Source organism: Camelina sativa, chromosome 11, assembly GCF_030686135.1.
Source record: "Camelina sativa cultivar CO46 ecotype springtype chromosome 11, ASM3068613v1".
NCBI classification, from domain to species: Eukaryota; Viridiplantae; Streptophyta; class Magnoliopsida; order Brassicales; family Brassicaceae; genus Camelina; species Camelina sativa.
Window position 1 is genome coordinate 43,792,794 of NC_141890.1, and position 25,814 is coordinate 43,818,607.

The 25,814-nt window shown below is 34.4% G+C and overlaps 10 protein-coding genes across 11 annotated transcripts; 5 read left to right on the forward strand and 5 right to left on the reverse strand.

Moving 5' to 3' along the window:
• Positions 1 to 279: 279 nt before the first annotated feature.
• On the reverse strand, positions 280 to 2,208 carry LOC104725884 (F-box/FBD/LRR-repeat protein At1g51370-like). The gene is made up of 4 exons (XM_010444635.3): positions 2,125 to 2,208; positions 972 to 1,871; positions 740 to 880; positions 280 to 663 (listed from the first exon to the last, which is right to left on the reverse strand). Exons 2-4 carry the CDS (start codon positions 1,854 to 1,856, stop codon positions 373 to 375), a joined length of 1,317 nt encoding a protein of 438 aa, XP_010442937.1. The 5' UTR covers positions 1,857 to 1,871; positions 2,125 to 2,208; the 3' UTR covers positions 280 to 372.
• Positions 2,209 to 3,014: 806 nt separating this feature from the next.
• LOC104728857 (putative FBD-associated F-box protein At5g53635) lies at positions 3,015 to 4,962 on the reverse strand. Its single transcript, XM_010447787.2, has 4 exons — positions 4,865 to 4,962; positions 3,741 to 4,715; positions 3,514 to 3,654; positions 3,015 to 3,416 (listed from the first exon to the last, which is right to left on the reverse strand). The coding sequence occupies exons 2-4, from the start codon at positions 4,149 to 4,151 to the stop codon at positions 3,135 to 3,137; spliced, it is 834 nt and encodes a 277-aa protein (XP_010446089.2). The 5' UTR covers positions 4,152 to 4,715; positions 4,865 to 4,962; the 3' UTR covers positions 3,015 to 3,134.
• Positions 4,963 to 5,709: 747 nt separating this feature from the next.
• On the reverse strand, positions 5,710 to 9,933 carry LOC104725886 (uncharacterized). Of its 2 annotated transcripts, none has more exons than XM_010444637.2 (14): positions 9,416 to 9,933; positions 9,275 to 9,325; positions 8,983 to 9,189; positions 8,791 to 8,889; positions 8,641 to 8,696; positions 8,405 to 8,516; positions 8,088 to 8,267; positions 7,778 to 7,993; positions 7,143 to 7,316; positions 6,872 to 7,066; positions 6,684 to 6,797; positions 6,402 to 6,584; positions 6,205 to 6,303; positions 5,710 to 6,124 (listed from the first exon to the last, which is right to left on the reverse strand). In XM_010444637.2, the coding sequence occupies exons 1-14, from the start codon at positions 9,539 to 9,541 to the stop codon at positions 5,900 to 5,902; spliced, it is 2,037 nt and encodes a 678-aa protein (XP_010442939.2). In that variant the 5' UTR covers positions 9,542 to 9,933; the 3' UTR covers positions 5,710 to 5,899. The 2 variants fall into 2 exon arrangements, with proteins under 2 accessions (XP_010442939.2, XP_010442938.2); XM_010444636.2 differs by having other exon boundaries at positions 7,772 to 7,993; positions 9,416 to 9,893.
• A 121-nt stretch (positions 9,934 to 10,054) lies between these two features.
• Positions 10,055 to 11,406, forward strand: LOC104725887 (uncharacterized). Its single transcript, XM_019233155.2, has 2 exons — positions 10,055 to 10,189; positions 11,117 to 11,406. Exons 1-2 carry the CDS (start codon positions 10,067 to 10,069, stop codon positions 11,210 to 11,212), a joined length of 219 nt encoding a protein of 72 aa, XP_019088700.1. The 5' UTR covers positions 10,055 to 10,066; the 3' UTR covers positions 11,213 to 11,406.
• Positions 11,407 to 15,719: 4,313 nt separating this feature from the next.
• Positions 15,720 to 17,391, forward strand: LOC104725888 (growth-regulating factor 7). The gene is made up of 3 exons (XM_010444638.3): positions 15,720 to 16,079; positions 16,180 to 16,645; positions 16,772 to 17,391. Exons 1-3 carry the CDS (start codon positions 15,932 to 15,934, stop codon positions 17,271 to 17,273), a joined length of 1,116 nt encoding a protein of 371 aa, XP_010442940.1. The 5' UTR covers positions 15,720 to 15,931; the 3' UTR covers positions 17,274 to 17,391.
• Positions 17,392 to 18,087: 696 nt separating this feature from the next.
• Positions 18,088 to 19,233, forward strand: LOC104728858 (uncharacterized). The gene is made up of 3 exons (XM_010447788.2): positions 18,088 to 18,340; positions 18,434 to 18,684; positions 18,781 to 19,233. Exons 1-3 carry the CDS (start codon positions 18,170 to 18,172, stop codon positions 19,001 to 19,003), a joined length of 645 nt encoding a protein of 214 aa, XP_010446090.2. The 5' UTR covers positions 18,088 to 18,169; the 3' UTR covers positions 19,004 to 19,233.
• A 28-nt stretch (positions 19,234 to 19,261) lies between these two features.
• On the forward strand, positions 19,262 to 20,684 carry LOC104725889 (uncharacterized). Its single transcript, XM_010444640.3, has 2 exons — positions 19,262 to 19,538; positions 19,940 to 20,684. The coding sequence occupies exons 1-2, from the start codon at positions 19,529 to 19,531 to the stop codon at positions 20,599 to 20,601; spliced, it is 672 nt and encodes a 223-aa protein (XP_010442942.3). The 5' UTR covers positions 19,262 to 19,528; the 3' UTR covers positions 20,602 to 20,684.
• A 72-nt stretch (positions 20,685 to 20,756) lies between these two features.
• Positions 20,757 to 21,429, reverse strand: LOC104725890 (uncharacterized). Its single transcript, XM_010444641.3, has one exon. The coding sequence runs from the start codon at positions 21,374 to 21,376 to the stop codon at positions 21,032 to 21,034; it is 345 nt and encodes a 114-aa protein (XP_010442943.1). The 5' UTR covers positions 21,377 to 21,429; the 3' UTR covers positions 20,757 to 21,031.
• Positions 21,430 to 22,812: 1,383 nt separating this feature from the next.
• On the forward strand, positions 22,813 to 23,208 carry LOC104725891 (RNA-binding (RRM/RBD/RNP motifs) family protein). Its single transcript, XM_010444642.1, is given in 2 exon segments — positions 22,813 to 22,974; positions 23,068 to 23,208. Coding segments are annotated over 2 exon segments (303 nt in total).
• An 868-nt stretch (positions 23,209 to 24,076) lies between these two features.
• On the reverse strand, positions 24,077 to 25,108 carry LOC104725892 (NDR1/HIN1-like protein 26). The gene has a single exon (XM_010444643.3). The coding sequence runs from the start codon at positions 24,930 to 24,932 to the stop codon at positions 24,291 to 24,293; it is 642 nt and encodes a 213-aa protein (XP_010442945.1). The 5' UTR covers positions 24,933 to 25,108; the 3' UTR covers positions 24,077 to 24,290.
• Between the last annotated feature and the right edge of the window lie 706 nt (positions 25,109 to 25,814).

Consider the following 25,814-nt stretch of genomic DNA (forward strand, 5'->3'; position numbering starts at 1 on the left):
AGACGGAAAATATAGATATGAATGGCTTTATCTTGCTTTACAGTTCAGTTGAGTTTATTGATAATTGACATATAGAAACCTTGAAAGCGACTTGATGTATAATCATTTCCCTGAACTTTAATAATAATCTAAGTTGGTATTAGAATCAAAATTATGGCATTGCTTCTCTATACTTTTAATATATGATTAATTAGTACGTGCTTGAGAAGAAGAACATGTAGATAATTAGTTGTTGAATAGGTAGTACATTGATATCAAATTCGAAATAAAACTGGTCACTGGTGATAAGCACTTAACTGCAAATTTTACATGTCTCTCAAATCCCAAAAGATTAACCTTAAACGAAAGTGTTCAGCAATATCTTTTAAGTACTTAAAGAACAAGGACTTTACAAGCGCTAGAGCATCTTGTCATTGAAACGAGTTCTGTAAAGAAGTCACACTTTTCCTTTTTAGTGTAGTAAACATTGAGCTTTAATTTCTCTAGGATTGTTGAATTCTTCAGGAAGTATCTTATTAGCTTCATTTCTCCTTCATACCTTGGGATGGAACGTTTCAATTCTACAAACTTGAGCGATGATACCAAACATTGAGGCACTGCTGAAAACATCACATTTGGTTCTTTCTTCATCTTACCACACATGGATGGGTCCTTGACCAATTCCTGGAAAAACAGAAGAAAAGCATTTAGTGGCGAGATACATAACATATTTTCACATATATTATGCGTGAATCGTTACCAATGTGAAAGATTCTAGTCTTGGGCAGCTCTCAAGAATTGTTGGTAACATTTCAAGATCAGATTTAGCAAATCCAGCATTCAAGCGGGATAGGTCACGAAACTGAAACAACTGCCCCGAGTTGGAGTATAGCAAGATATCCTGGTAACAAAAGTAAACAAGTAAAAAGAGGAATTTTCTTGGTGAGAAACTTTGAATATTCTAATATATCTTCAAAGGTTGAGATGTATACCTTCAAAATAACATTATTAATAACTAGGTCCCTGACCCTTGAAATATCGGTGAGGATATCGTGAATCAAGCCTTTACAGCATGTCTTCTTCTTGCTAAAGACGACATCAATATCCAGTTTGGTAGGGAAACCCAAACTGATGATCTTAAAGTTCTTTGTTAAGTAAATCATAGTCCTCAAACACAGGAGTAAAGGTGCATTAATCACAACTTCAGTCGACCCATCGATATCGATTCTCTTTAGCCTATGAGAGCGCACCTGTAAAACCTTTGCCTTGTCATACCACGGATATGGTCTGCTGATCAATAAATCTTCCAGAACTGGAGAGCCTGAGATAAGCTTCTCCAACATGGTCTCATTGGGATATATAACATCTTCTAAATGCATGATCTTCAGACAAGGAAAGGAGACAAACTCGGCTTCAGCCAAGGCGGCCCGAACAAGTTGCAAGTGTACCAGTGTCTTGCAGGTATATATGCTCAAGGGTATCTCACTAGTGGGAATGTAGTCAACAGCAAGATGCTGAATCCTACGTGTAGTGAAAACATCAATCCATGAGTTGAGATCACACTTACCAAAAGGATCACTGATATTTAACCGGAGTTTGCGTATCCATGATCCCCTGTTGGAATAGAAAAACCTTTCAGCGAAACTCATAAACGCATTGATATTCGAGAATGTGTTGAACTCCACGTCCAATCCAGGAACCCATTGCCAAAGATATCTCCATTTGGTAGATAAAACACTTGTTGTGACAGCATCTTTGGTAGAGAGATGATAAAGTATTTCAGATATCAAAGACTCCGGTAACTGGCTTATCCTATCTTCGTCCTCCTCATGGGACACTTTGTCACAATTTTGGGTCCTTTTCTTTCTACCCACCATTTCAATTTCTTCAAACTAATCAAATTTAATACCAAAAAAAAAAAAAAAATGAGTGGTTAAGAAATGTTACAAAATTTCAACTTGCACCACATGAAAAGGCCATACATATATCACTATTCGCGGGAGAGACTCAAAACAGATATCGTTAGAAGAACTAAAATTACATGTTTGCTAGGTTTAGGGTTTTCACTTTTCAAGGTTTCTGAAGATGACCTAGAAATCAAGGAAAAGTATGAAAAGAAGAAGACAACAGTTTTGAGTTAATTACCTATTCGTCTTCCTCCAGAGTCATGTAGCAGTAGATAGGCACAGTCGATCTAAGTAGGTGGTGCCTTAAGAGTTAAGATCATTGTGAATTAATAAGGGCTCTTTGTCCACTTGGAAGAGGATTCGTGTACCTTTGTCACAAACGCCGTACCATTTTTTATCACTTACTACAAACGCCGTGCTGTTTTTTTATCTCCGTTTGGACCAAGAAACAATCAAAAGTCCGATTGGACCAAACCGGAAACACAGATACTAAAAAGTAAAACCTGGTTTTAAATTTGTATGTCCGCTAACACATGCAAAAAGAAATGTATCTTCTAATTTTTCTTGTGAAATATTTGCATGTGGCTCAAAACAAAAGCCTAGTAATTATCGACCAAAATGTTCAACAATATTTATTTGAATCAGATCTAGTTCATGTCCATGGTTTTATTAGTTAACATGTTACCTTTTTCCGTCAACATTTTCACATATATATTATTAAGACCATAATTGTTCGTCGAAACAACAAATTAAGACCGTACTTTGTCCAAAATATATACGTCTAATTTTGAAAAAGTGAGTACAGCTTTAAAGATTAATCTCAGCGTCAGCATTACTAATATCAGTTTTTGTAAAAAAAAATATTTATATCATTCGTTCATCACTAAAACAGTTTTAGATTCATCTTTCGTTCTTTATATACTCAACCTACCTGCAGGAAAATCATTGCAATACTCTCAAACATATAACAAATAAAAATTGATTTTTGTTACAGCTAGAATGAGTTTCTCCACGATTTCCCAAGTTCACCTTACTAGCTTTATTTCCGAAGAAAGGCAGCGGGACATAACCAAACTTAAAGAAACTTTAAGGATGAAAAATGTAAATGTCCTCGATGAAATGCTCGATCATTAATCTCGTCCAAGCCAAAGGGAAGAGAGATATCTACCATTGCATTAGAATCCATAAACGTTGATTGTTGAACTTTCAAACAAAATTTCTCACAATTTTGTCTCTACTTTTTAACAATCAAAGAAAGACGACTTCACATTCGGTAGAGAGTCTTGGAATTTTGAGGAGTTTCTTGACGAAGTCATCTTGAATCTGAAACGCATCATAATGCAAAGGTAGAGCGAGTTTCTTGAGATTTGCCGAATTTTCTAGAAAGTGCCTAACTAGCTCCATTTCTGCAGCAAGTCCCCAGATTCGCACTTTTAAATCAACAAACTCGAGAGACGATAGCAAACACTGAGGCACATGTGAAAAACTGAAATGATTCATGATCCGCTCCTCAGAATCATCATAGGATACCTGAAGATAAAAGAGATGATTAAAACACGATGTAAAGTTAAAACGAAATCTTCATAGAGATGGAAAAAAAAACATATAGGGTTTAGAAGATCATCACCATGGTGAGGGATTTCAAGTTTGGGAAGCTCTCAAGAAAGCTTGGTAACCATTTCAAATGGGAAGATTCAAGAGTTACGTCCAGGCGGGACATGTAACAAAACTGAGGCAACAGTTCTAGTTTCGTGTATTCACAGATGAGCTAAAAAACATAACGAAAAATGTATATGGGTCAGAAATATTGTCATATGGTACATGTCCAGTACCGGAATTGACATATATAGATACCTGGAGTGTTTCTTGATGTATACTCATATCCTTGACTTTTGAAATCAGGGGGAGAAAACTATGCAATCTACTTCTCTGTGATGAAAGATTACTTGCTTCACACCATGAAGGAATGCGGAGAACTAACTTGGCATTGGAATCCATATTGGTTATCATAAAGCTTTCTGGCAAGTTACCATCAATGTTCAAAAAGTGTAGTTGAGGAGCATCAATCACAATTCCTGAACCAGAATCACACAGAGAAAACATTGATTCTATACTTATTTTCTTCAATGCCCTAGAGAGCACCCGAAAGACTGTTGCATCATACCGAACACGTCCCTTAATCTCTAGCTCCTCCAGAACAGGGCAGGATGAGACAATTCTCTCGAAATTGGCCACGTTGTGGTACCAAATAGATTTCAAATGCATAGTCTTCAAACAAGTAAGGAAACAAACTCGGATTTAGGCAATTCCACCAGATAGAGTTTTAATGATACCAGTGTCTCACAGGTATAAAGGCTTATGGGAGCGTTCCATGAAAATTAAGATCTAGATGTTTGATCTTACGCTTAACCGCAGCATCAATCCATCACCTAAGTTGCGAGACTTCAGCTACCCAAAAGGGACTTTTTTGTTAATCGTTAACTTGAACTTGTGTATGTACGAAACCCTATTGGAATTAAAAAAGCTGTCACCAAAACTCATTAAGCCATTGAAGTCACGGTCGTTCCAACATACCAATTCCAAACTAAGAACCAAGTGCCATAGGCTTCTCCATCTTTTGGTTAAAACGCTTGTCTTAACACTGTCCTTTGGAGGAAGATGAGAAAGTATGTGACAGATCAAAGGATCGGGTAACTCGTTTATCATATCTTCCTTCAATCTCTGACTTAACCCTTTGAAGCAAGCCTGTTTTGCTTTCTCTCTCCCAACCATGTCTTTTCTTTTCTTCTGTAGAGTAGAACACTACTTTTTTCTTCAGAACAACCAAATCTGCTTACAAAAATTGAAACCGCAGGTCAAAACTGAAACATCAACATTGAGGAAGAGAGACAACGAACCACATGGAGACAACTTAGGGCTTTGGAAGGTCTTATGAAAAATTTATAGGAAAACAATAAGGGCTAAGTAAGAAGAAGAACCTGCAATACTATAGATGCTGCCGGAGCTGTAGATCGTGATTTGATGAATTTGGAACTTGAATTTGGTAATTTCGTTGGGCTTTGCTTCGACCTAACGCAGTGCACTTAGGTTTAAAGAAGACTCTTTTTACTACCATAAATAATTAAAAATAATAATAATTAATTTATGGTTATTCTTTAAAAAATAATTTTATGATTAACTTTGTTTTTTCAATTTATATAACGTTGTTGTAAACTAGAGAAATCGAAAGAGCTTTTCTCTTGTCTTATTATTCATTATGTTCGATAATCATACATATATATAGTGAAGGACAAGGCCTTAATACATTAGGACTAAACCGACTAAGCACAAAAGAGGTGGCCGATGGGCCTTATTGTCTTGAACGTACATGGGCCGTGTATGGACCGGTTATGGAAGATCCACTCCAAGTGTTTTACAACACTCCCCCTTAGATGACATAACCGTGCTAGGAAGGATCTCTGTAATGCGCTTGGGGGTGCTGGTAAGGAAAAATCCATTGAGACAAAACCATGGTAAAGGAAAAAGAGTACAACACGCATTACTCTCCCTGTTCCAAGCAATTTCTGACGTGGCAATGACATTTTTGTAATTACGTTTTTTCCGATAACATAAAACAAGTATTTTGAAAATACTCGAAATATTCTAGTAATAAAATCTTTTTTTGTAGATTCTAGTAATATTACGTAATCTAAGTAAATCTCCCTTCTTTATTTAGTGTTTTTTTTAGTGTAGAGAAAAAAAGTGAAAATACTAGTACTTATCTGGTTTTTAGAAGGTCAACATTAAGAAGTTTAGATGGTGAATTAACAAGACACTTTGGAAATAAAATCGAACGAATTTTTTTTTTTTAGCTTTAATGATTGTTGAGACTGCATACACCGAAAAACGAAAACAATAAAAAGATGAGAGATAATGGCAAATTCACTTTTCTATGCCTTTTAATATTTCTGAGAGTAATCACTTGCTTGACTTGATAAGGATAACAAGAGCTTTCTTGCATTTGAAGCTTCCCCTTATTGCTTCACCATGTAATCAGAGCTCTGCCTACCTCTTTGAACTGTTTTGTCATTCTTCTTTAACCCTTGAGTCTGAGCCATAGGAGTCATAGCCACATAGATGGAGTTTGGAGTTGACGACGCTGCAGCTGCTGCTGCCACTTTGGCTGCTGCTGCTGAAGCTGCTACCATTTTCTGTGCACCATCTCTAACTTGGATGTAGTCGTCCTCTATCACAAATAACTGCAGCAAAAACCAGTTTAGAACTTTAAAGCTTTGAGAAGAACACATAAATTGTTTGGGAATTCTGGGATAAGACATACCTCGAGGTGGCTAGCAACAAAATCGTCCAGCTTCCCGTACTTTTTACGGTAATCATGCCAGTGCAGAGGTGCTAGCATTTTGCCCAAACGGTTTGGAAGCTGTATTGAACAAGAGAAACAGACATTATACAAATGCCCAATTTCAAATTCAATTGTTCACTCACATTCTGGTTACAATTAATTTGTTCTTATCTTACCGTTGAACTGATTCTGATTCTCCCACCAGCTGGTATAGTACGGAGGATGCATGTCAGAAGCGACCGTTCATCAAGAAGAGCACTCTCTAAGTTCCTCTCAGCTTTCCCGGATGAGACTAGAGTTTCAGGGATGATGGATCCAGCACCATTATGTTCACCAGGTGAAACCTGACCATTAGCCTCCTACAGAGAAAAGACACATTCAGAACATTCCCCATATTGCCACCCTAACTAGGCTCCACAAGCCAATAGAATCTGCCAAATAATCCGTGCATTGCATACCTCAAGTCTCTGATTTAGGGCATTGGTGTCTATCCTTAGGGCATCACGGAACTGTGAAGAAATGTCTTGAAAGCTATTCTCTAAGTGATTGGGTCCATTGCCAGATTTAACTGCCTGTTAAGGAGTACTTTTAAGATTGTACCATATGGAAGATGTATAACCACATGTGAAAAAAGAACATCACCAACCTGTTCATTCACAGAGGACGCTGGTGTAGAAGATCCGTATTGTGCTTCTTGAACAACTCCATACCCTTGACCAAGGGACTGTCCATTGGTAGGCACTTGGTAATCACTCTTCGCATCAGAATTTATCAAGCCATGAACACCTTGAGATGGCTGCACATGATTCTGCACTGGCATCTGTGAACTATGTGGTACAGCCTGGAAAAGAAGCATGAAAGACAATGTTCACTAACTGTAACAAAATGAAACAAAAGATGCATTCTACAGCTCTTACCTTTTGCTGCAGCAACACTGATTGTACAACATGAGGTGAAGGTCCCTGAGGCTGAACAAGCTGAGGCATCTCTTGTTGATGCATGATAAAAGAGTGCAGAGGATTCATTTGACCCGCTTGAGAATACCCATGCATCCCAAGATGAGAAGCTGATACACCATCAACTCGGTTGTTCTACACATAATCACAAGCGAAAAGGCAGTTACAGATTGAATAGGATCTTTGCAGTGTTTGATTGCCAAAACCACAAGCAATCAAAAACGCTAGCTAACAGACCCAACAAAAGATAGTCTATGATGTGCAACATGACACAAACTAAAATTCCTACCACCCAGCATAATATTGAGTGGACAAGGGATGAGACATATATTTCCGAATACAAGTTCCCCTAACTTCTGTACGGACCATCTTGATTTCCAGCATAATACTTTTTGGGCAGATGGACATATTAAACTTCTAACATCTAACACCTAAAATTTACCGACTGATGAGCCCAACTGAAGAATGCAAATGTTTAGATTCATCTCAACAGACGCGAACATTGTATTGCAGATAGGCAACCATCTTGTAGGGGCAACATAAGAAGTTAAACGAAAGGAAATTGCTGATGAGAATCAACAAAAACATACATGTACCTGGTGGGTAGGCCTATCATCACTTGAAGTAAAAGATGATATGTTATCTGTGTTTTTTCCATTTGAATGGGCACTAACATTTGCACTGTCTGAGCTGTCGATAATCTGGGAGGCACCATTGGAACTTGTTTTGGTGAGCCCTCCTTCCCTTACATTGGCAAGCTCAAGCTGAAGCTGTTGCACTGTATGCGAATGCAATCTCTCCATCTCCATAAACTGAAACCAATGGAAAGGAGCAACAAAGGATAAGAGTAGGAAAGTCTCGAGCAGCAAAACAATTAGAAATTTGAAGGTATTCAGGTAACCAAACCTGTCTTTGACAACCATGCCAGAGATGGTTATACTGCTCAGTACGTTCCCGCAATTCAGCCTGCAACGAGTGATTTGTAGAAGATTGTAAAGCATCCATCTCTTGTGCACGGGCAATCCAACCTTGTGCGTCTCTCAGTTGCTCATCTTTGTACAAGATAGTTTCTTGAGCAATCCTATGCTACAAGCCATTATAAATGAGAACATTGTTTTAGTGTAGTAAAGTTTTAATAGAACAATGAGATATAACTCAAAGATCCATAACCATGAAATGATTTAACAGATTTTATCGTGTCATAAAAACATGGGAACACTAACTTGTTCCTTCAATTCATTGAGCTGGCTCTCTTTCTCTTGAATATGCTCCTGCAGTTCAGATAATTTATGTATACTTTGAGACCTCTCAGCTTCAGAGTGCTCACGCTCTCTTCTGCATATCAAAAAACAAAAGAAGTGGCCTGCTACATATAAGTACTAAAAGATTTCTAACAGAGGTAAAAGGAAAACACATAAGACAATAGCAAAGACTAAAGATTTTCAAGAATTAAAAGCACCTGAGAGTGGCAAGTTCTTTGTTTTGTTCTCTTAGGAGACCCTCTTTGGCCCAGGCCTAGCAGAAGTACAAGAACAACTTAGATACCTCATTCAGATTATTGTAACTTATATCTTATAAATAGATAAGTATACAATATAAACCAACAGACCGCTTCGTTATCCAGTTTAATCGCATGAAGCTCTCTGTCCTTCTCTTCTATCATTCTCTCCATCTCCCGAATGGATCTCTCCTTGTCATGAAGTTGCTCCTAAAAGTTCAAAAAACAATCCTTTATCTTCCTCGCAACCACAATGTGCTCGATGAAATGGATTATAAACAATCAAGAATAAAATAACCGAACCTGCATTCTAGCAGCAGCATTAGCATACTCTGTGGATTGAGACTCAAAGTTCCTCTTGATGTCCATTGCTATCATCTGGGCTCGAAGCTCAATCTCCATCTGCTGTAGTTCCCCTTTCTGCTTCGAAATGTTATGAATTTGCTGCTGCAACAGCTCACCATCCATAGTAATCGAATAGTAATCCAAATCAACTGGCTCTCTTCCATTCTACACTACAAGAAAAATATCATCTTCCCACTCTCCAATTAACCAACACAAATTAAGTAAAATTGCAAGAACAGAAGTAATTAACCTCGTATATGGTTCTCTCATCTGTCTGATTTAGCTTCAACTGTTCCAAATCCTACAAAAAGGGCAATCAAAATGTGAAGTTGGGTAACCATAAAAATCAAAAATTTCCTCAAATTAAAAGTTACAGAGTGATGATATATACATAGTCAGTGGTGTTTCCAACGTTATGAGAATCAGAAACGGCGCGCCACTCTTTCCTTGACGGAGTAGGCGGCGGATTCTGAAGGGAACCGCCACGAGTCGAAGCTACGCTCGAAGCGGTCTCCATTACTAAACGAAGACTCACTAAAACTAGGGTTTATCGGAAAAGTGAGTAAACCCTAGAAAGATTCTAGATAAAAGAAGCGTAGACAGAGATGATGAATAAATAACAAAACCCTAGAAGATTCACGAATCGAAAGGATGAAGAAAGGAACGGTAATGGTTGTAATGTTTGACGCTGAAGAGACGAAGAGCTCAAGACGACGACTCGAAACTTCGGAATTTACAGAATCAATCAATCATTTCGCTATTTTTTCCTCCTACTCCTCGGACTCGGAGTGAAGAAGATCGTGTTCTTGGTTCTTTTGGGCCTATTGAACCAAGCTATTTACGGCCCATTGACTTGGTACCAAGAGGTCAATGTGTATCACAACGACGTTGGTTTTGATCAGCGCACTGGTCTCCAAAGCTATTCACAGAAACGGCGTCGGTTTGGTGCGCGGTTTGGTCTTCTTCTCTAAAGCAAAAAGAAAAAAAAAAAAAATTCGTAGAATCGGAGAGATTTGAGAAGAGAGAACGAAGAAGAAGAAGGATGGGGTACGTGTTGAGGGTAAGATTGGCTTCGTTCTTCGCCGGAGCTGCTACTGCGTCTTTTATCGGACTCTCTGTTCTCTACAAGGATTACAAGGTCGCTCACGAATCGATTTCTCAGCAGGTTAGCGAATCGATTCGAACATTTTTATTCTTGTATCGGATCCATTTCATTCGATTGTTGCTTGGTAACAAGCTATTTCACCGTAGATGTTGTTTCCCAATTTCTGAATCGATACATTTTCGTTAGCATAGTTGTTGATTTGTGTTGGACAAAGAGTTGAGAAATTTTTGGAATTACGTAATGCATTCTCTAGGGTTCTATTGTCATCTCTGAGATTCTGGTTCGTATGCAACCTGTTTTGACTAATTTGGATGAAGGAATCACTGAGTTTTTGATGTTCATTTTTAGGAATTAGGGTTTCTGGTTGTGTTGTCAATTTCAGCTAGTGGTGCGGGTTGGTCTTTGGACCATGGAAATGCTTAGCCACATTATTCGTTAATGTTGTACTACATTTTTGAAAACATGCCTTAGAATTAGGTTTTGTGATTCTTGAGTTGCCAAAATTGCTAAGATGAGAACATCTTCAAACATTTGGTAATGTTGAGTATTGGTCGAGTTGAAAGCATCAACTCATCATAGTGAAATGTGAATATCCATAGCAGTATTATCATTTTAACTTGTAGGATTATTGGATACCTACTCGTTATACTGCATTTGCATTATTACAAAAACATGCTTGATAATTAGTTTTTAATGTGAATCTTGAGATGCCAAATTGCTTCGAACATTTGGTAGTGCTGAATACTACTGGTTGATTTGAAGCATATCCATAGCAGCATTTTTCTTTCTGTAGCTTTAAATTTTAAAGGATACCTACCTATTCGTTATATGCTGAGGTGCCAAAGTTTTAACATGAGAAAAATTGCCAAACATTTGGTTATGTGAGTAATTGGTTGAGTTAAGGGGCATAACCATTATCATTTGTTAATATCCAGAGCAGCTTTTTTTTCTGTCGTTAACGGTAGATATGATCTCTGTTTTCTACAGGCAAAGTCTTTTCATGACTCTCTGGATAGAAGGATCTCTGTTCTTGAAAGCTTGAGACAAAGTGAAGCTCCTCAGCTTGCTGAGACAACTGAATAGGATCTGTGTTGACTTTTGGCATTCTCTGCTTGGCGATGATGTTTTGAGTTGAGATGCTCTTTTTCGCTTTTTATGAATAACTTGGAAGTTCTCTTGTATGAACTCTACTGTTATAAAACAATGAAGTTTAAAGGTAGTCTACAATGGACTGAAACTTGCTGTAACACTTGCCATGGAAAATTTGTGTTCGATTAGTTGTTTTGAATCTATAACTAGTAGAAACTTGTTCTTCAGATATATAAACTTCTATCTAGATATTCTAAAAGCTAGGGATCTACAGGTAGTTTTTCTGAACAGAAGCTCCAGCAATAATGTTGAAGATGCAAGATTATTAGACCAAGAGCAAATATATGGTATGGTATCTCATGAGTAAAGTATGGGCCGAACGAAAGAGCCCAGTGTCTTTATATGGGCTCTCTGAATCTCACCGGTTAAAAAATTGTGCTTTTACATTATTATTATTATTTTTACTCAAATTGTGCTTTACATTAAAAATAAGAAAAAGTCTTAGAAAATCAAATAAGGAAATTGGAAATACACGATAAATATTTTAAAATTTGTCTATATGCATTCTAAAACCCAATACGGAAACAAAACTATGATATATTCAACCATACCTTTATTCTATTGTGTATTGAAAATATTTTATCTCTGAATTATTTGCAAACCAGGAAAACAATAATTTGATTTCTATTTTGTTTTCCAAAACCGGTGAGTTTTGATTCTTAACGTAAGAAGAACTTCGATTCACATTTATTTAAATATTATAATTAATATATATATAATAAAATTTTAAAATATTACGAATATGTAAAATTAAAAAAGTTTAAAATACTAAATAATATGGTTATATAGTAGATGTGTTATAAAGAGGACATGTTGGAATTAATAAAATATTATTAAATTTGTGTAATACAGATTAAATCCTTATTTTATCATTTGTCAACACTATTAGTATTAGAATATTTGACATATAAAATTAAGTTGATTTAACTAAGATTGCGTAAAATAATTAAATCATTAGGAAAAACGTGACTTAATCATAGCTTATAAATGAATTATTATGTATTTAGATCTCTTAGTTTTGTTATAATAATTAAAAATCAAAATAGAATCTCAAACACTAAACAAAACAAACTAAATATAACAAACAAATGGTCATGAATTATATTGCGAATTAAAAAGTTAATATAAACATTTAGCCGCAAACTAGTTATTCCTCTATTTACAAAACATTCAAAACAAATACAATAGAAAATATAAATAATAATAAAAATTGTATTCACGCAGTATACCGCGGGTTAAAATCTAGTGTTTTATATAATTGAAGTCCTATTATGTACCTTAAATCAAATCTACCATATACTATATATTAATTTTTAAAGTTAACAAGTTTATATTGGTTTAGTGATTAAGTTGATATTTTAGTTCACAATTGTATAAGTTCGAACTTTGCAAACTACATTTTTTTATTTCATTTTGATTTTCTCATGTAGCTCCAACCCGCAATCTATTTCGCAGTAGATTATATATATTTTTGACATCCATCAATTCATTCCGCCAAACTCACAAAGTAAATATAATTGATTCGCATCGTCATATTTTTAATTTTTGGATACCCATAAGTAATTCATAAATATTTAATAATATTAAAAATTAAAATATTACTCATCCGTTTCAAAATATAAGATGTTTTAACTAAAGCAAACAGATTAAGAAGTTTTCAACAAATCATAAACAATACTGGATAATACAAAATATAAACTAATCTAAAAGTTGCATTGAAATTTGAAAACATCCTATAGTATGAAACAAAAAACTTCTCCAAAACATATTTTGAAACGGAGAGAGTATATCTTTTTGGTTACGTAAATATTTTATAACATTAATAAAAATAATATCTATTAGTAAAATTTTAATACTAAAAAGTATTATCATAATTAAAAAAGAAACTCAAAAGGAATTCATAATTATAATTTTACATAAAATATATTTTTTAATTTTAACTACTAAAATTTATAAAATATTAACATGTAAGATTAATTTTGGAAAAAATTTGGTTTGGCATGCCTTCAATTACAAAAAAAAATCACCCTCTGTTGGAGAAAAAATATCTTTAGAAATAATAAATATAACATGGATCTCACATAAATATTCAGTTTATATTTTTTTGCAAATCAGCTTTGTATTTATAGGAATTCTAATTAAATAGAAAATATATATATATATATATATATATATTAATTTTCATAGAATATAGACAAAAACTTGAAGAATATGTTTTCTAACAATTGTAGAACATTAGTAAATGTTAGAATTGTATTCTAAATTTTGTAGTACAAAGTGCAAAGTATAGAATATGTATTCTTAATTTTGTAGAAATTAGTATTCTAGTTACAATAGAACATAAAACTTCTAAATTTCATTGAACATGTAGAGTTTGTAAAATACATTATCCAAATTTTATAGAATGTGTACAATATATAGAATTTACATTCTAATTCCAGAATGTGTATTCTAAACTTTGTAGATCATATTTATCCATCCAAAACGACAATATAAACAATATATTTACGATGTTATAAGGATCCTCATGTATTTTCATCATTTTCTTAAATGTCTTTTCATCATTTTCTTAAAAAATTATTAGAATCTTTTTTGAAAAAAATTTGCTAAATCAACTGCAAAGAATAATTTAAAATAATTGACATTTGTTCATAGAATGCATGTACTAGATTTGTAATTGTTACCTCTATAGATATTGATTAGAATCTGTAAACTACTAGAGGTAACCTTTATGGTAAAAGTCAGATTAGCCAAAGGAAAATGACGAGCATGGTAAATGTTACCTCTATGGTAAATGTTACCTCTATGGTAAAGGTTACCTTTATTCGGTTTACTATATATGTGAATGATTATACGTGATTTGGAATTAGTTTTTTTTTTTGATAATCTTAAGATGCCAAAGTGTAAACTTGGATGAGTCATAAATAAAAACCATTATCTTATTTATGACTATATATTGCAAGAACTCAATTGAAAAGATCTTATATAGTCAATTTTAATCTACCTCCCGTTATACAAATATACAATATCTCGTTTTTAGAAAACAAATCTAGTTTCACATAATCAAAAGAAACACAATAGATAAGTAAAAGAAAGAAGGATTCATAATGGAAAGACATGTCGAGAGCACATGGTGTTTGTATGGGGACAAATTCCAATGTGAGAAAGAAAATTAAAAAAAGTAGAAACAAAACAAATAATATGAGAAGGGAGAGTGATGCATTTGTCTCCTTGGCGGTGGTAAGGTGGCTTCACTCTCACCCGACACCTCTTCAAATTTGGAATACACCTAAGTATATCATAATTGTATTTTACACATTTCGTTATGTAGATACGACACTCAATCACGGATCATTGTTGTTGTTCCATCATTTTCCTCTTTTTATTAAAACATCAAAAAAAACATTTTTCGAAAACGTAAATGTTGGATCGCATCCAACCACTTGTTATTATTTATAAATCGTAACATTTCTTTCGAGATGATATTTATTTACTATACAAAGATAGGTTAGTGTCACAAAGGTAGCAATTGGTTTGATGGATATTTACTTCTATAGTTTTTTTGTCAGAGGACTCCAATGAACTCATATGTCACTTTTAATTGGATGAAGAGGAGCATATGTGAAAGAAGAGGAGCATCAATATTGAAATGGCAATAGACTGAGAAGTCAGAAGAAATCTTTTTTATAAAAATAAACAAAAGGACAATTAGTGGGGATATGGGGTCCTGAAGAAGAGTGTGTACACATCAACTTTTGCCATTTTATTTTGTCTCGTGGCTTCTGCCTCGTTGGAATTAAAGCTTGAGACAAATAGAAAGACGTTCGTTACTTGGCTACCCAACAACTTCACTTTCTTTGCTCTTGTCACAATCCTAACCCATTTTTCCTTACATCTAACGTATCATTGATTCCTTTTGAGAATTTCCATGTTCAAAACCATATGAGCAAAGATATTTATGCAATTTGATCCAAACGGGTTAATTTGTTTATTAGTGTGTTACACTTAATGTAATCTATGATACTTAGATAAGGATGTTTGCGATGGATCAATTCATGACTTTGTGGTTAGCATGACATATACAAGAGTGTTTAGAGCCAAAGTTTTCAATTTAACTACTATTCGACATAGTTGCATTGCCATGTGCCCATGTTAATCTCCATATCAGCCGTCAAAAAAAAATATCTATGCCAATCTACAAACTAGACTCGGAGAAAACTTCCCCACCGTTAGATCGTTACATCCCCTAATTGATATGATATTGATCTCAAGATGGGTCTGTCTTTTAAGGATTGATCCAAATGTCGGAAGCATGGAAGCATAATATAGGACAATCTTGGCGGCAACCCATCACTACTCCATATCAATTGTATCCACCCCAATCTCTCTCTCTCCTTCCCTATGATGTAATTATATATATGTTAGTACATTAGCATGATATGAAAGTAAAGGCAAGCAACGTTTTACTCATTATCTTCTCACCAAATTTTATAGCCCACACAACCTTCTGTAAAACGTATCTTTTACTTTCTTTCTTTTGAAAAAAGAAGTCACATGTTCTTAAGTGTCTTCTCATGAAGATGTAAAAGGAAAAAACAAATCTCAAAAGCTTTACTTACAAAAGAGTTTTTAAAAATCTCAAACCCTCTCATCATGGACTTTCTGAAAGTTTCAGACAAGACAACAGTTCCATGTAGAAGTGATTCTATGTTTGGTTTGAATCAGCAACAATACAAAGAGTCATCTTTTGGATTCAGAGACATGGAGATTCATCCTCATCCTCATCATGCCATTACTCCTTGTAACTACTTCTCTCAACGCTGTTCTCTTCTTTTGGCTTGAATCTAAAAGAAAAAAAAACAGAGCATAACTAAATGTTCTTCTCAATGATTTGTTAACAGACTCAGGAAACGGAGTTTTGGGTTGGTATTACTATTACCCTTTCACAAACGCACAACTAAAGGAGCTTGAGAGACAAGCGATGATCTACAAGTACATGATCGCATCTATTCCAGTTCCTTTCGATCTCCTTGTATCGTCATCTTCCTCTACTACTCCATGTAACAATAAAAACATCGTCGGAGATCTAGAGCCCGGAAGATGCAGGAGAACAGACGGAAAAAAATGGAGATGCGCTAAAGAAGTCGTCTCTAATCACAAATACTGTGAGAGACACTTACACAGAGGCCGTCCTCGTTCAAGAAAGCATGTGGAACCTCCTTATTCTCGCCCTAACAACAATGGTGGTTCTGTTAAAAACAGAGATCTCAAAACTCTCCCTCAAAAGCTATCTAGTAGTTCCGTAAAAGACAAGATACTTGAGCCACTGGAGGTTTCTTCATCCCTCTCAAACTACATAGAGTCAAGGTACTGCTCTTCAACTAGTCTCAGAATCAAACTCTGTTTTGTTTCTTCTCAGAACCATACTCTGTTTTTTGGTTTTGGTCGTCTCTGTTTTGATCGTCTTTAGTTTTTGTTTTGAATTGGAAACAGAGGAAGCGAGATGTTTCCTGTACCGGCAGAAACAGAACAAGAGAACAAGTATCTAAATTTCATCGATGTCTGGTCAGATGGAGTAAGATCATCAGAGAAACAGAGTACAACAACTTCAACACCTACACCTGTTTCTTCATCCAATGGCAATCTCTCTTTGTACTCGCTTGATCTTTCAATGGGAGCAAACAACTTAATGGGCCAAGACGAAATGGGCCTGATCCAAATGGGGTTAGGGGTAATCGGGTCGAGTCGTGAGGATCATCACGGGTATGGTCCTTATGGTGTGTCTGCTTCACTAGAGGAGATGTCTAGCTGGCTTGCTCCGATGTCTACCTTGCCTGGCGGACCATTAGCGGAGATACTAAGGCCGAGTGCGAATTTGGCAATCTCCGGCGATATTGAGTCGTATAGCTTGACGGCGACTCCAAGCTCGTCGCCGTCTAGAGTGGTGAAGAAGACGATAACTAGTTCAGTGTCCGACGAGAGCAGCCAGATTTAGAGATTATGGAGTTTCGTAATAACGACTTTTTTTTGTGTTTTTTTGGCCTTTCTTTAATTTTGTGCCTGTAAAACTGTAAACAGTCACTTTGATTAATTATGGAGTTATATTCGATCAATGCTGTTTTAGTGAATTTAGACTTTTTAAAGGTTTTAATTATAATAAAATAAAATAATAAATCGAATTAGATTTGATTATATTCTATGTGTGGTTTTGTGTTTGTTTTCTTAGTTGTTGTTGTTTGTTTTAGATGAATTTTGAGTTTTCTGCTGAGTTTATGTAATATTTAACTATTCCATTATGCCAAAACATTTAATTTAAGGAATTTTTTGTCCCTTTTCATTGCTCTGTTTAAAAGGAATTTCCCATACTAAAAATAACTTTTTGAAACTTATCAAAAAAAAAAAAATTGTTTCTTAGTGATTTATCATAAGCCAAAAAAGTATAAAGAAATTAACTCAGATGTATTTCACTAGTTCATTGTGATTATCACACCAAATATAAAATTGCTCATTAATTGTGGTTAGGTTTAAAACTTTTACATGAGTCCTGGTTTGACTCTGTTTTGTGTCGTAAACATACATATATATTTTAGTAATTTGTCTACGTTTGATATGTTAATTTAACTTCAAATGTTCTAGTATCTTATTGTGTCCACACAAAAAAAAAATGTTCTAGTATCTTCTTGCAATACCTATTTAGAATCGGAAAACAAAAGATGTAGTATACATATTATTCCTTTTTTCTTATCCATTTATGGTTTTGTTGGATTCATCTGATATATATATATACTTTTAACACACCCATTCCCTTCGTAACACCTTTTTTTCTTCATCTAGGTTTCAGATTGTTCGACTCTCTTCTTTTCACCTTTTTACTCTTTTTGCAAAGAGACCATGTCTCAACACCAAAACTTCGATACAACAGACACGAAGATATACGTGGGAGGTTTGCCTTGGAAAACAAGAAAGGAAGGCTTGATAAGCTTCTTCGAACCTTTTGGAGAAATTATCCATGCGAACGTGGTTTGTGATCGAGAAACAGGCCGATCTCAAGGTTATGGCTTTGTAAGTATCCAAGAAACCTACGTTTAGGTTATTTTCTTATATATTCAAGAGACTTTTCCAATCATGAATTTTGTATATATTTCTTTTTTTCAGGTCACATTTAAAGATGCTGAATCTGCAAAGAGGGCTTGCAAGGATCCAAATCCGAAAATTGACGGACGAGTAGCCAACTGCAACCTTGCTTCTGCTGGTGCTAAGGTCAAACAAAACCAATCCAAGACAAACCCGATCCCTTTACGTCATGAAGGCCTTTGTTTCAGTGCCCCAAGTTATCGCCAAAACCTGAAACAACCTTCAAATTTTCATCAACCACCAGTAACTGCGTACGCTGGACCTCCTCATTGGTATTTTTCTTGGAATAAATTAAAAGTATAGAAGTTTCTTGCCATGGTTTCTTTAGTTAATTAATGTAGTTTCTTGGTAACTTTTCAATGTTTTAGGAACCAAGTTTATCCGCAATATCCCCAACAGTGGTATTACAACTATCCACAGTTTTACAATTATCCTCAGCAATATCCGCAATATAATCCCCAATACGATCCGATGATGTCATATTACCAGACTTACCCTGTGGTTAACACGAACCAATGCTACTTTGGGACGCAGCAATCTACAAACGCTGTTTACCAAGAATCGAGCAGCTCATCGGCTACGCCAAAGTAGACGGAGTGGACTTCCACACCAGGGTCTTCGTCAACTGAAACGATGAATAATAATAATACTAGTGATTTAGGGTCCGGTGGAAACAAGCAAACTTAGACTTGCGGAGTTTGATGATGGTTCTTATGTTATTAGTACTTTAAATATATCAATGTTACTTCTCTAAACCATATATGGTTTTTCTGACTATACTATAGCTAAATTGAATTATATAACAATTTCTTTCTTTATAATCCATTATTGCATCTCATATACCGTGTTATGATGACTCTTTGTATCTCATTAATTTGCCTCATGAGTTTTTCTTTTTGATTTTGATATAAATCCGATTTAGATATACAAATATACAAATTTTGGGAGAATTATTAACCAAACGTGACAATATTAAACCTAAACGGGTAAACTCATTTCATTGACGGCTACAATTCGGTGATAAGTTTCGTTGCCAATCATAAATTTTCCATTAGTGTGGAGATATCTCAAACTTCGAAATCGCAGTAATTAGGGTTTCACGATTTTGTGGCAATCATGAATCAAGGTAATCCTTCTTTTTGTAATTAGGGTTTTACGATTTTTGCTTATTACGATATCTTTGGAACGGAGGTTAATATATTTTTTTGCCTTCGTTGCTTTTATCAATCAAGTTTAATCCTGTTCTTCTTCTGGATTTGTGGTAATTTAGAGAAACGCTTGTCAATTTTATAGTTGATCAATTTCAATCATGACAAAATCCTTTCGGTTCTGCAATGGCTCTTCAAACCCTAATTGTAGTGTTGAAGTTCTTTGTAACGTTTTTTTTTCCTTTGTTATCTCTTAGCACTGTCTATTGAGAGTTTCTCTCCTATATATCCTATGGTTCGAATTTAGAATTTTATGTCTATTCTTCTTTGCAAAGTGTAGTCCAAATTTGATATGGTTTGTGACACATCTTATTTTCAGTGTTGGGACTTGCATCTTGTTTCACCAATGTTGAGTCGATACCGATGCTAAACGGGTCAAACTTTTCGGAATGGAAAGAACGTTTGTTACTTGTGCTTGCCCTCATGGATCTTGATATTTCCCTCAGGGAAGAGCGTCCAGATGCCTTAAAGTGCATTGACAAAACCGAGCGTTGGGACCGTTCCAACCGCATTAGTATGATGATGGTGAAAATCCGGATCCCGCCAAAATTCAGAGGCATTATCCCCGATGATGTTACAACCGCTAAAGAAGCTTTGGCTGCGGTTGAGAAGTGCTATGCTAAAAACGAGAGGGCAGAGTCTACAATGGTCATGGCTGAGTTTTTGTTAAAGAAAAAAACGAATGAGAGTGTTAGAGAGCATATTATGATGAAGATGAGCGTTGCAGCTAAGTTGAAGAAACTCGGGATGTGTCTTCATGATAATGTTGTGGCAGGTTTGATACTCGATAGTCTTCCCTCGGAGTATGATCTGCTTAGGAAAACTTATAGCCGTATGCGACTGGAATGGTCGACTCATGATCTTATCTATCACTGTGTGCAAGAAGAGGAGAGGTTGAAGAGTGTAAACAAGGAACATGATCTTGTTGCTGGTAAATTCATATGTGGTAAGAAAAGAAAGCACTATGACGAATGTTTATGATTTGATTCAGTAGTGGCATTTGAATAAGCCATGTGCTTTAGAGGCTATATTTGGGAAATAAGAAGCAACAAAACTTTTTGGAATTTTCTTGGTTTCTTTTTGTGTTTTTGGAACAGATCTATTTTGAGTTCCAACTTTTTTGTTTTGAGCATATATCATAATATTTGTGTTTACTCTTATTTTTTATCATATTAAACTCTAAAAGAAACATATGAAAACAAAGTCATCCATCGATCGTGGATTAAAGCGAAAACATGTTTTCGCCTCTTCTAGACTTATTGTTCTGTTTCCCCTGTTTTGGCTCTGTTCTTCTATTAACACTGATGTTACAAAAACACTTTATGATACTTACATTATGTTGTAAAAGCTAGTACAATATGACAATGCCATGAGCCGCAAAATATGTAAAACCATCTAAAAACCCAAAATCTTATAGTTCAGGTGATTCATGGATAGATTCAAGCCTGGGGATCCACTTACTCTCGTCAACATATCTAAGAGAGGTTCTCTGATTCACAAAAACCAGCTGCTCCAATGAAATTTGCTTCGCCAACAAGCGATCCAGCTGTTTCCTAGTTATCACCACTTTGATTCTCCTTGTTCCTTCCATAGCCTTTTCTTCAGACACTGAATCATCCTCGGGACATACAGATCCCTTCTTGATCTCTGCGTTAGAAACTTGAATCTTGCTACTATCAAGATGTTTTACGCACAAACATACACCAAGGTTGGAGAGACTCACCAATATTTGCTTCAAGCTTAGTCTTTTCTTCATTTCTATTCTATGTTCGTAATTGGATAACCTTAGAATAAGCTGTGAGATTTCACCTGTTTATATAAAGACAAACACAAAGATGCTCCAATTATTAAAATCATGGGTTGTGTTTAAATTGGAGTGGATAGTAAAAAAGTAGGTGGGAATGTAACAGATTCGGATCAATGTGTATCTTAATGAGCAAAAGAAAATTAGAGATCAAGTCTTGAAAATGTTAACACGTGTACACAATGGGACGGTTCTTGCACATAATAAAACATTAATTTTGGACCGACTTTTTTAAATCCATAACCATATGGCTTGTCTAATACTTCGTGGTATATCATGATGAAACCTACTTAATCTATCCTACTATATTAATTGAGAAATACGAATATGAAACTAACCAAGTGTAAAAAAATTACATGTGCATATTATTGGTCTTAAAGCAAATATTTAATTTTCAATAAAAGTAATAATACAATTTTAATATTAGACTAATAATTTTTTTTAATAATTATTAATTTCCAAAAAAAACAAATTCTCCTTCTAATTAATTATAGACAAAAATTATTAATTAATTTTAAAAATTTGTAAACCAATCAGAATTAAAAAAAAAAAAGATTTTATTTCTAAGTATCCAAATTATAACTATATTTGGAAGATTTTTGTTAAGATTTTAAATTATGATTTTTCTATCATCTTTATTTTATTTCATTTACAAATTTTTTTGAATTATCAAATAATACATATGATAAATAAATATATATATTTTTTCTGCATATGTTGTGATTTGAAGTTTTTAAAACGAAAATATATTACTCAATCTATAAAAAAAAAGTGTGTTTTAATATTCCATATTGACGGGTTGGTAAACCTAAATTTACGTGGTTGATAAATTAATAAGTTTTATTTGTTCACAATTTGCTCACAATTAGAATATAATAATTAATGCTTTTAATATTTCACAAAATAATGATACAATTACAACAAACAATATAAAATGGTAATATACATTAGACAAATTAAAATATTACAATATTATAAAATAATTAGTATTTAAAAAATATGAAGATTTACTAAACAATTTTAATATTAAAAGTAAATATTATCTTAAACAAAATAATGTTTTTAAACAATTACAACCATAATTTTTTTTTTTTATATTATAATTTTTGAAGAAAATGTTGATTTGTGCTTTATAGCACGAGATATCCCCTAATATTAATAGAATCTAACTAATACTATTTGCCATTAGAACTTGGAAGTCAATAAAAAAAAGTAAATAAAAAATTGAATAAAACAGTGGTATTCTCCTAATCAGAGTCGAGACAACAATCGTCTCGTAAATATATATATATATATATATATATATATATATATATATATATATATATATTACTCCATGTCCTTCACCTCTTCTACTAATTTACAACAAAATTTTACTTTCTTTAGCCATGTATCAACAAAACAATAGGTACACAAAAATTTATGTGGCAGGTTTGCCTTCGGTTACAAGAACCGAAGGTCTCAGAAGCTACTTCGAACAATTTGGAGAAATCGTCTATGCTAATGTAGTTTGTGATGGAGCAACACAACGATCAAAGGGATTTGGTTTTGTAAGCATCTTAAACAATAGTATTTTAACATGTAGAGTAATTATTGGTATACACTTAGTTTTTTTAATCATGAGTTTGTGTCACTATTATTAGGTCACGTTCAAAGAAGCTGATTCTGCAACGAGAGCATGCGAGAATCCAAATCATATGATAGACTGACGAATGGCCAATTGCAAACTTGCTTATCATGGTGCTAGGGTTCCCAATAACCAACCAATCCAATACGGTTATTAATCTCAATCCTCTCTTTATTGGTTTTCTCTCTAATCCGATTAATTATTACATATTAGTAGTGATAATTATTCATTAACAATCTTTTGTTCTTGTGTAAACTCAGGTCAACCGGTCTTTATGTACTGGTATTTTAATTTCTCCTTTTTCATCTATATTTTTTAATACAATTAAAACCAATTGTGTGGTATTAATTAACATGGAACTAATGATTTTTTTTTTTCTTCAAATTCAGCTTGTATAACCAGCGGTATTACGTATGTTACCCTTGGTATCCGTATTAAACGTAATCTTAATCTGAGACATGGAGCTTCATGTTCTGTTGGCATGCATCCTCGTAGTGAACTGGTTTATATAGTTCGTCTGACTTTTATATTAGCGTAAGTGAGATATTATAGTAGACTTTGATGTCATTGCTTCTGTTTGAAACAGATTATATCATCTAATACTCTACTTTTTATTAGATTCTACCTCTACAGATTTTTTTTTTTTAATGAAAAAACTTTAATAAACTGTTTTGTTATTAAGTTTGACGCAACAAAAGGAATAACTAATTAACGAACATAAAGAATCTATTCTTGCAAGAATATGTTATATCAACTAAACTGCGACATTCTTTATTCGAGTCTCAATGAATCTTCTGCACTGCTTCCTCGTACGTATCTGTTCAAAAACATAGAAACTCCAATAGGAAAATAGATGGCTTTCACTTGATACTTCCCTAAAGTAGAGTGAAGATATAAGAAACAAAAAAAAAAGTAAACTAATTTCAAGAAACACAGACAATATATATGGACCCAAAAATCTCAAATCTTTATGCGTATAGCTCAAGAGTAAAAAAGGTTAAAATAATCAGGTGAAACTATAGAAAAATTCAAACTTCCTCTGCTTTTTAACCAAGGATATGCTCTGTTTTTGTTATTTTACATCTATATTATTCTATATAGACAGTTCAACGTAGCTTTACAAAAAGTACTAATTACCAGCACACAAATAAAATAAAAAACACCATCAACATACATAGTTTTACGCATAAGTCAAAGAAGCTAGAGTGTATATATATGGTTGATTATAATCTATATATTTCATATAGTTGTTGAGCAACGAGTCCCTTGTAGTGAAGCTAACGGAGGAGTGGTCATGTTCTGTCCAAAAGCCACAATTGCTAGACAATTTACATTAAACCGGTATGCGCCTGAGACCCATGTACCAATCTTCCACCGTAGCTTCCCGTCCATCTTCAAACCAATGATTACTCTACCAGTTGTGCGATCATGACCGATTTGATAACCAAAGGACTGAGCAACGGGTAGCTCAGTACCTTGAAGAAACGCTGTCAAGAGATTGATTTCTTCATGGGATTGGTAAAAAGGCGGTAGAGAAGCCTCTGAGGTGATTTGTTGTCCTCTATAGGCTGCGTAAACAAGTAGCTTGTCGTAGTAGATCCCGGCTTTTTTGTTAGGGTTTTTGGAGAAGAGAGTGAGTTGGATTGAAGAGTTGAGGAGATGAGTGGAGGAAGAGGAGAGATTGAGGCTGTATATATCGGCTTCCGTGAGGGAGAACTCGGGTTTCTCGGGGTGTAGGATGAGCCAAACGAGTAAGATGATGAGGAGGAGGCCGCTGAAGAACGTTGAGAATGTAAAAAAGAGTTTCTTGTGACGGTTGTTGATGTTAATCCCTCCTTTCTTGGCGCAATGTTTTGGAGAAGTAACGGAGATTTGAGACATTTGGAGAGAGAGAGAGAAAGAGAGATGATGATGAGGAGAAGAAGAAGAAGAAGATGGACAGAGAAGAAGGAGAGCAGGCGAAGGGGTTGATATAAAGAGTTGAAGAAGAAAGCTATAAGCACTTAACCGGCAATTATCTTGGTGGTCTTTAGTAATGCTTTTTTGACTTAGTTGTTTGCTTGCGAAGGAGTGAAAATATTGACCGTTGGATCAATTGATAAATGGACTTTTGTTTTCTTGCTGTCGTTTTTTTCTTTCTTTATGAATATATTTGCGTGAACGTTTTAGTTACTTATATTAGTGTACATGCTTGATTAGTTAGGGCAAACACGTACCAAATTATTAATAAAGTTAACACATCCTGAGACTTTGAAATGACTAGAAAAGCAAAAGCTTAATTCTCTTTAATTTCAAATGATTAGTATTTTGTGATATTGTGCATGGTAAGTTTTGTGAGATAGATCATGCGAAGTTAGAAGACAAAGACCTGAGATGTGTAGACTAAAATCGATATCGATACCTAATTTTGTTAGTTAAAATATATTTTTAACAAAGCACAAGTGTAGGATTAAATATTTTAATTTAACACTTAGACTATTAAAAGAAAAATTACACTTAGATGAATAGACTAATATGGGGTAAAAATAATATACAGAAGAAAATAGTTGAACAAAACATTTTTTGGTCAAGAAGTTTTATGTAAAGTATATTCATATAAAGATACAAAGAAAGAGAGCGAGTCTTAAGGTATATGTGAATGAACCATGAGTCCGAAGATCCTTTTGTCGGAACCTAGAACGTTATAAGTTTTTGCTCGATTTTTAGTATTTACATGAGACAACCCCACGTATTATTAAAACCATATACTATAAAATTAATCGA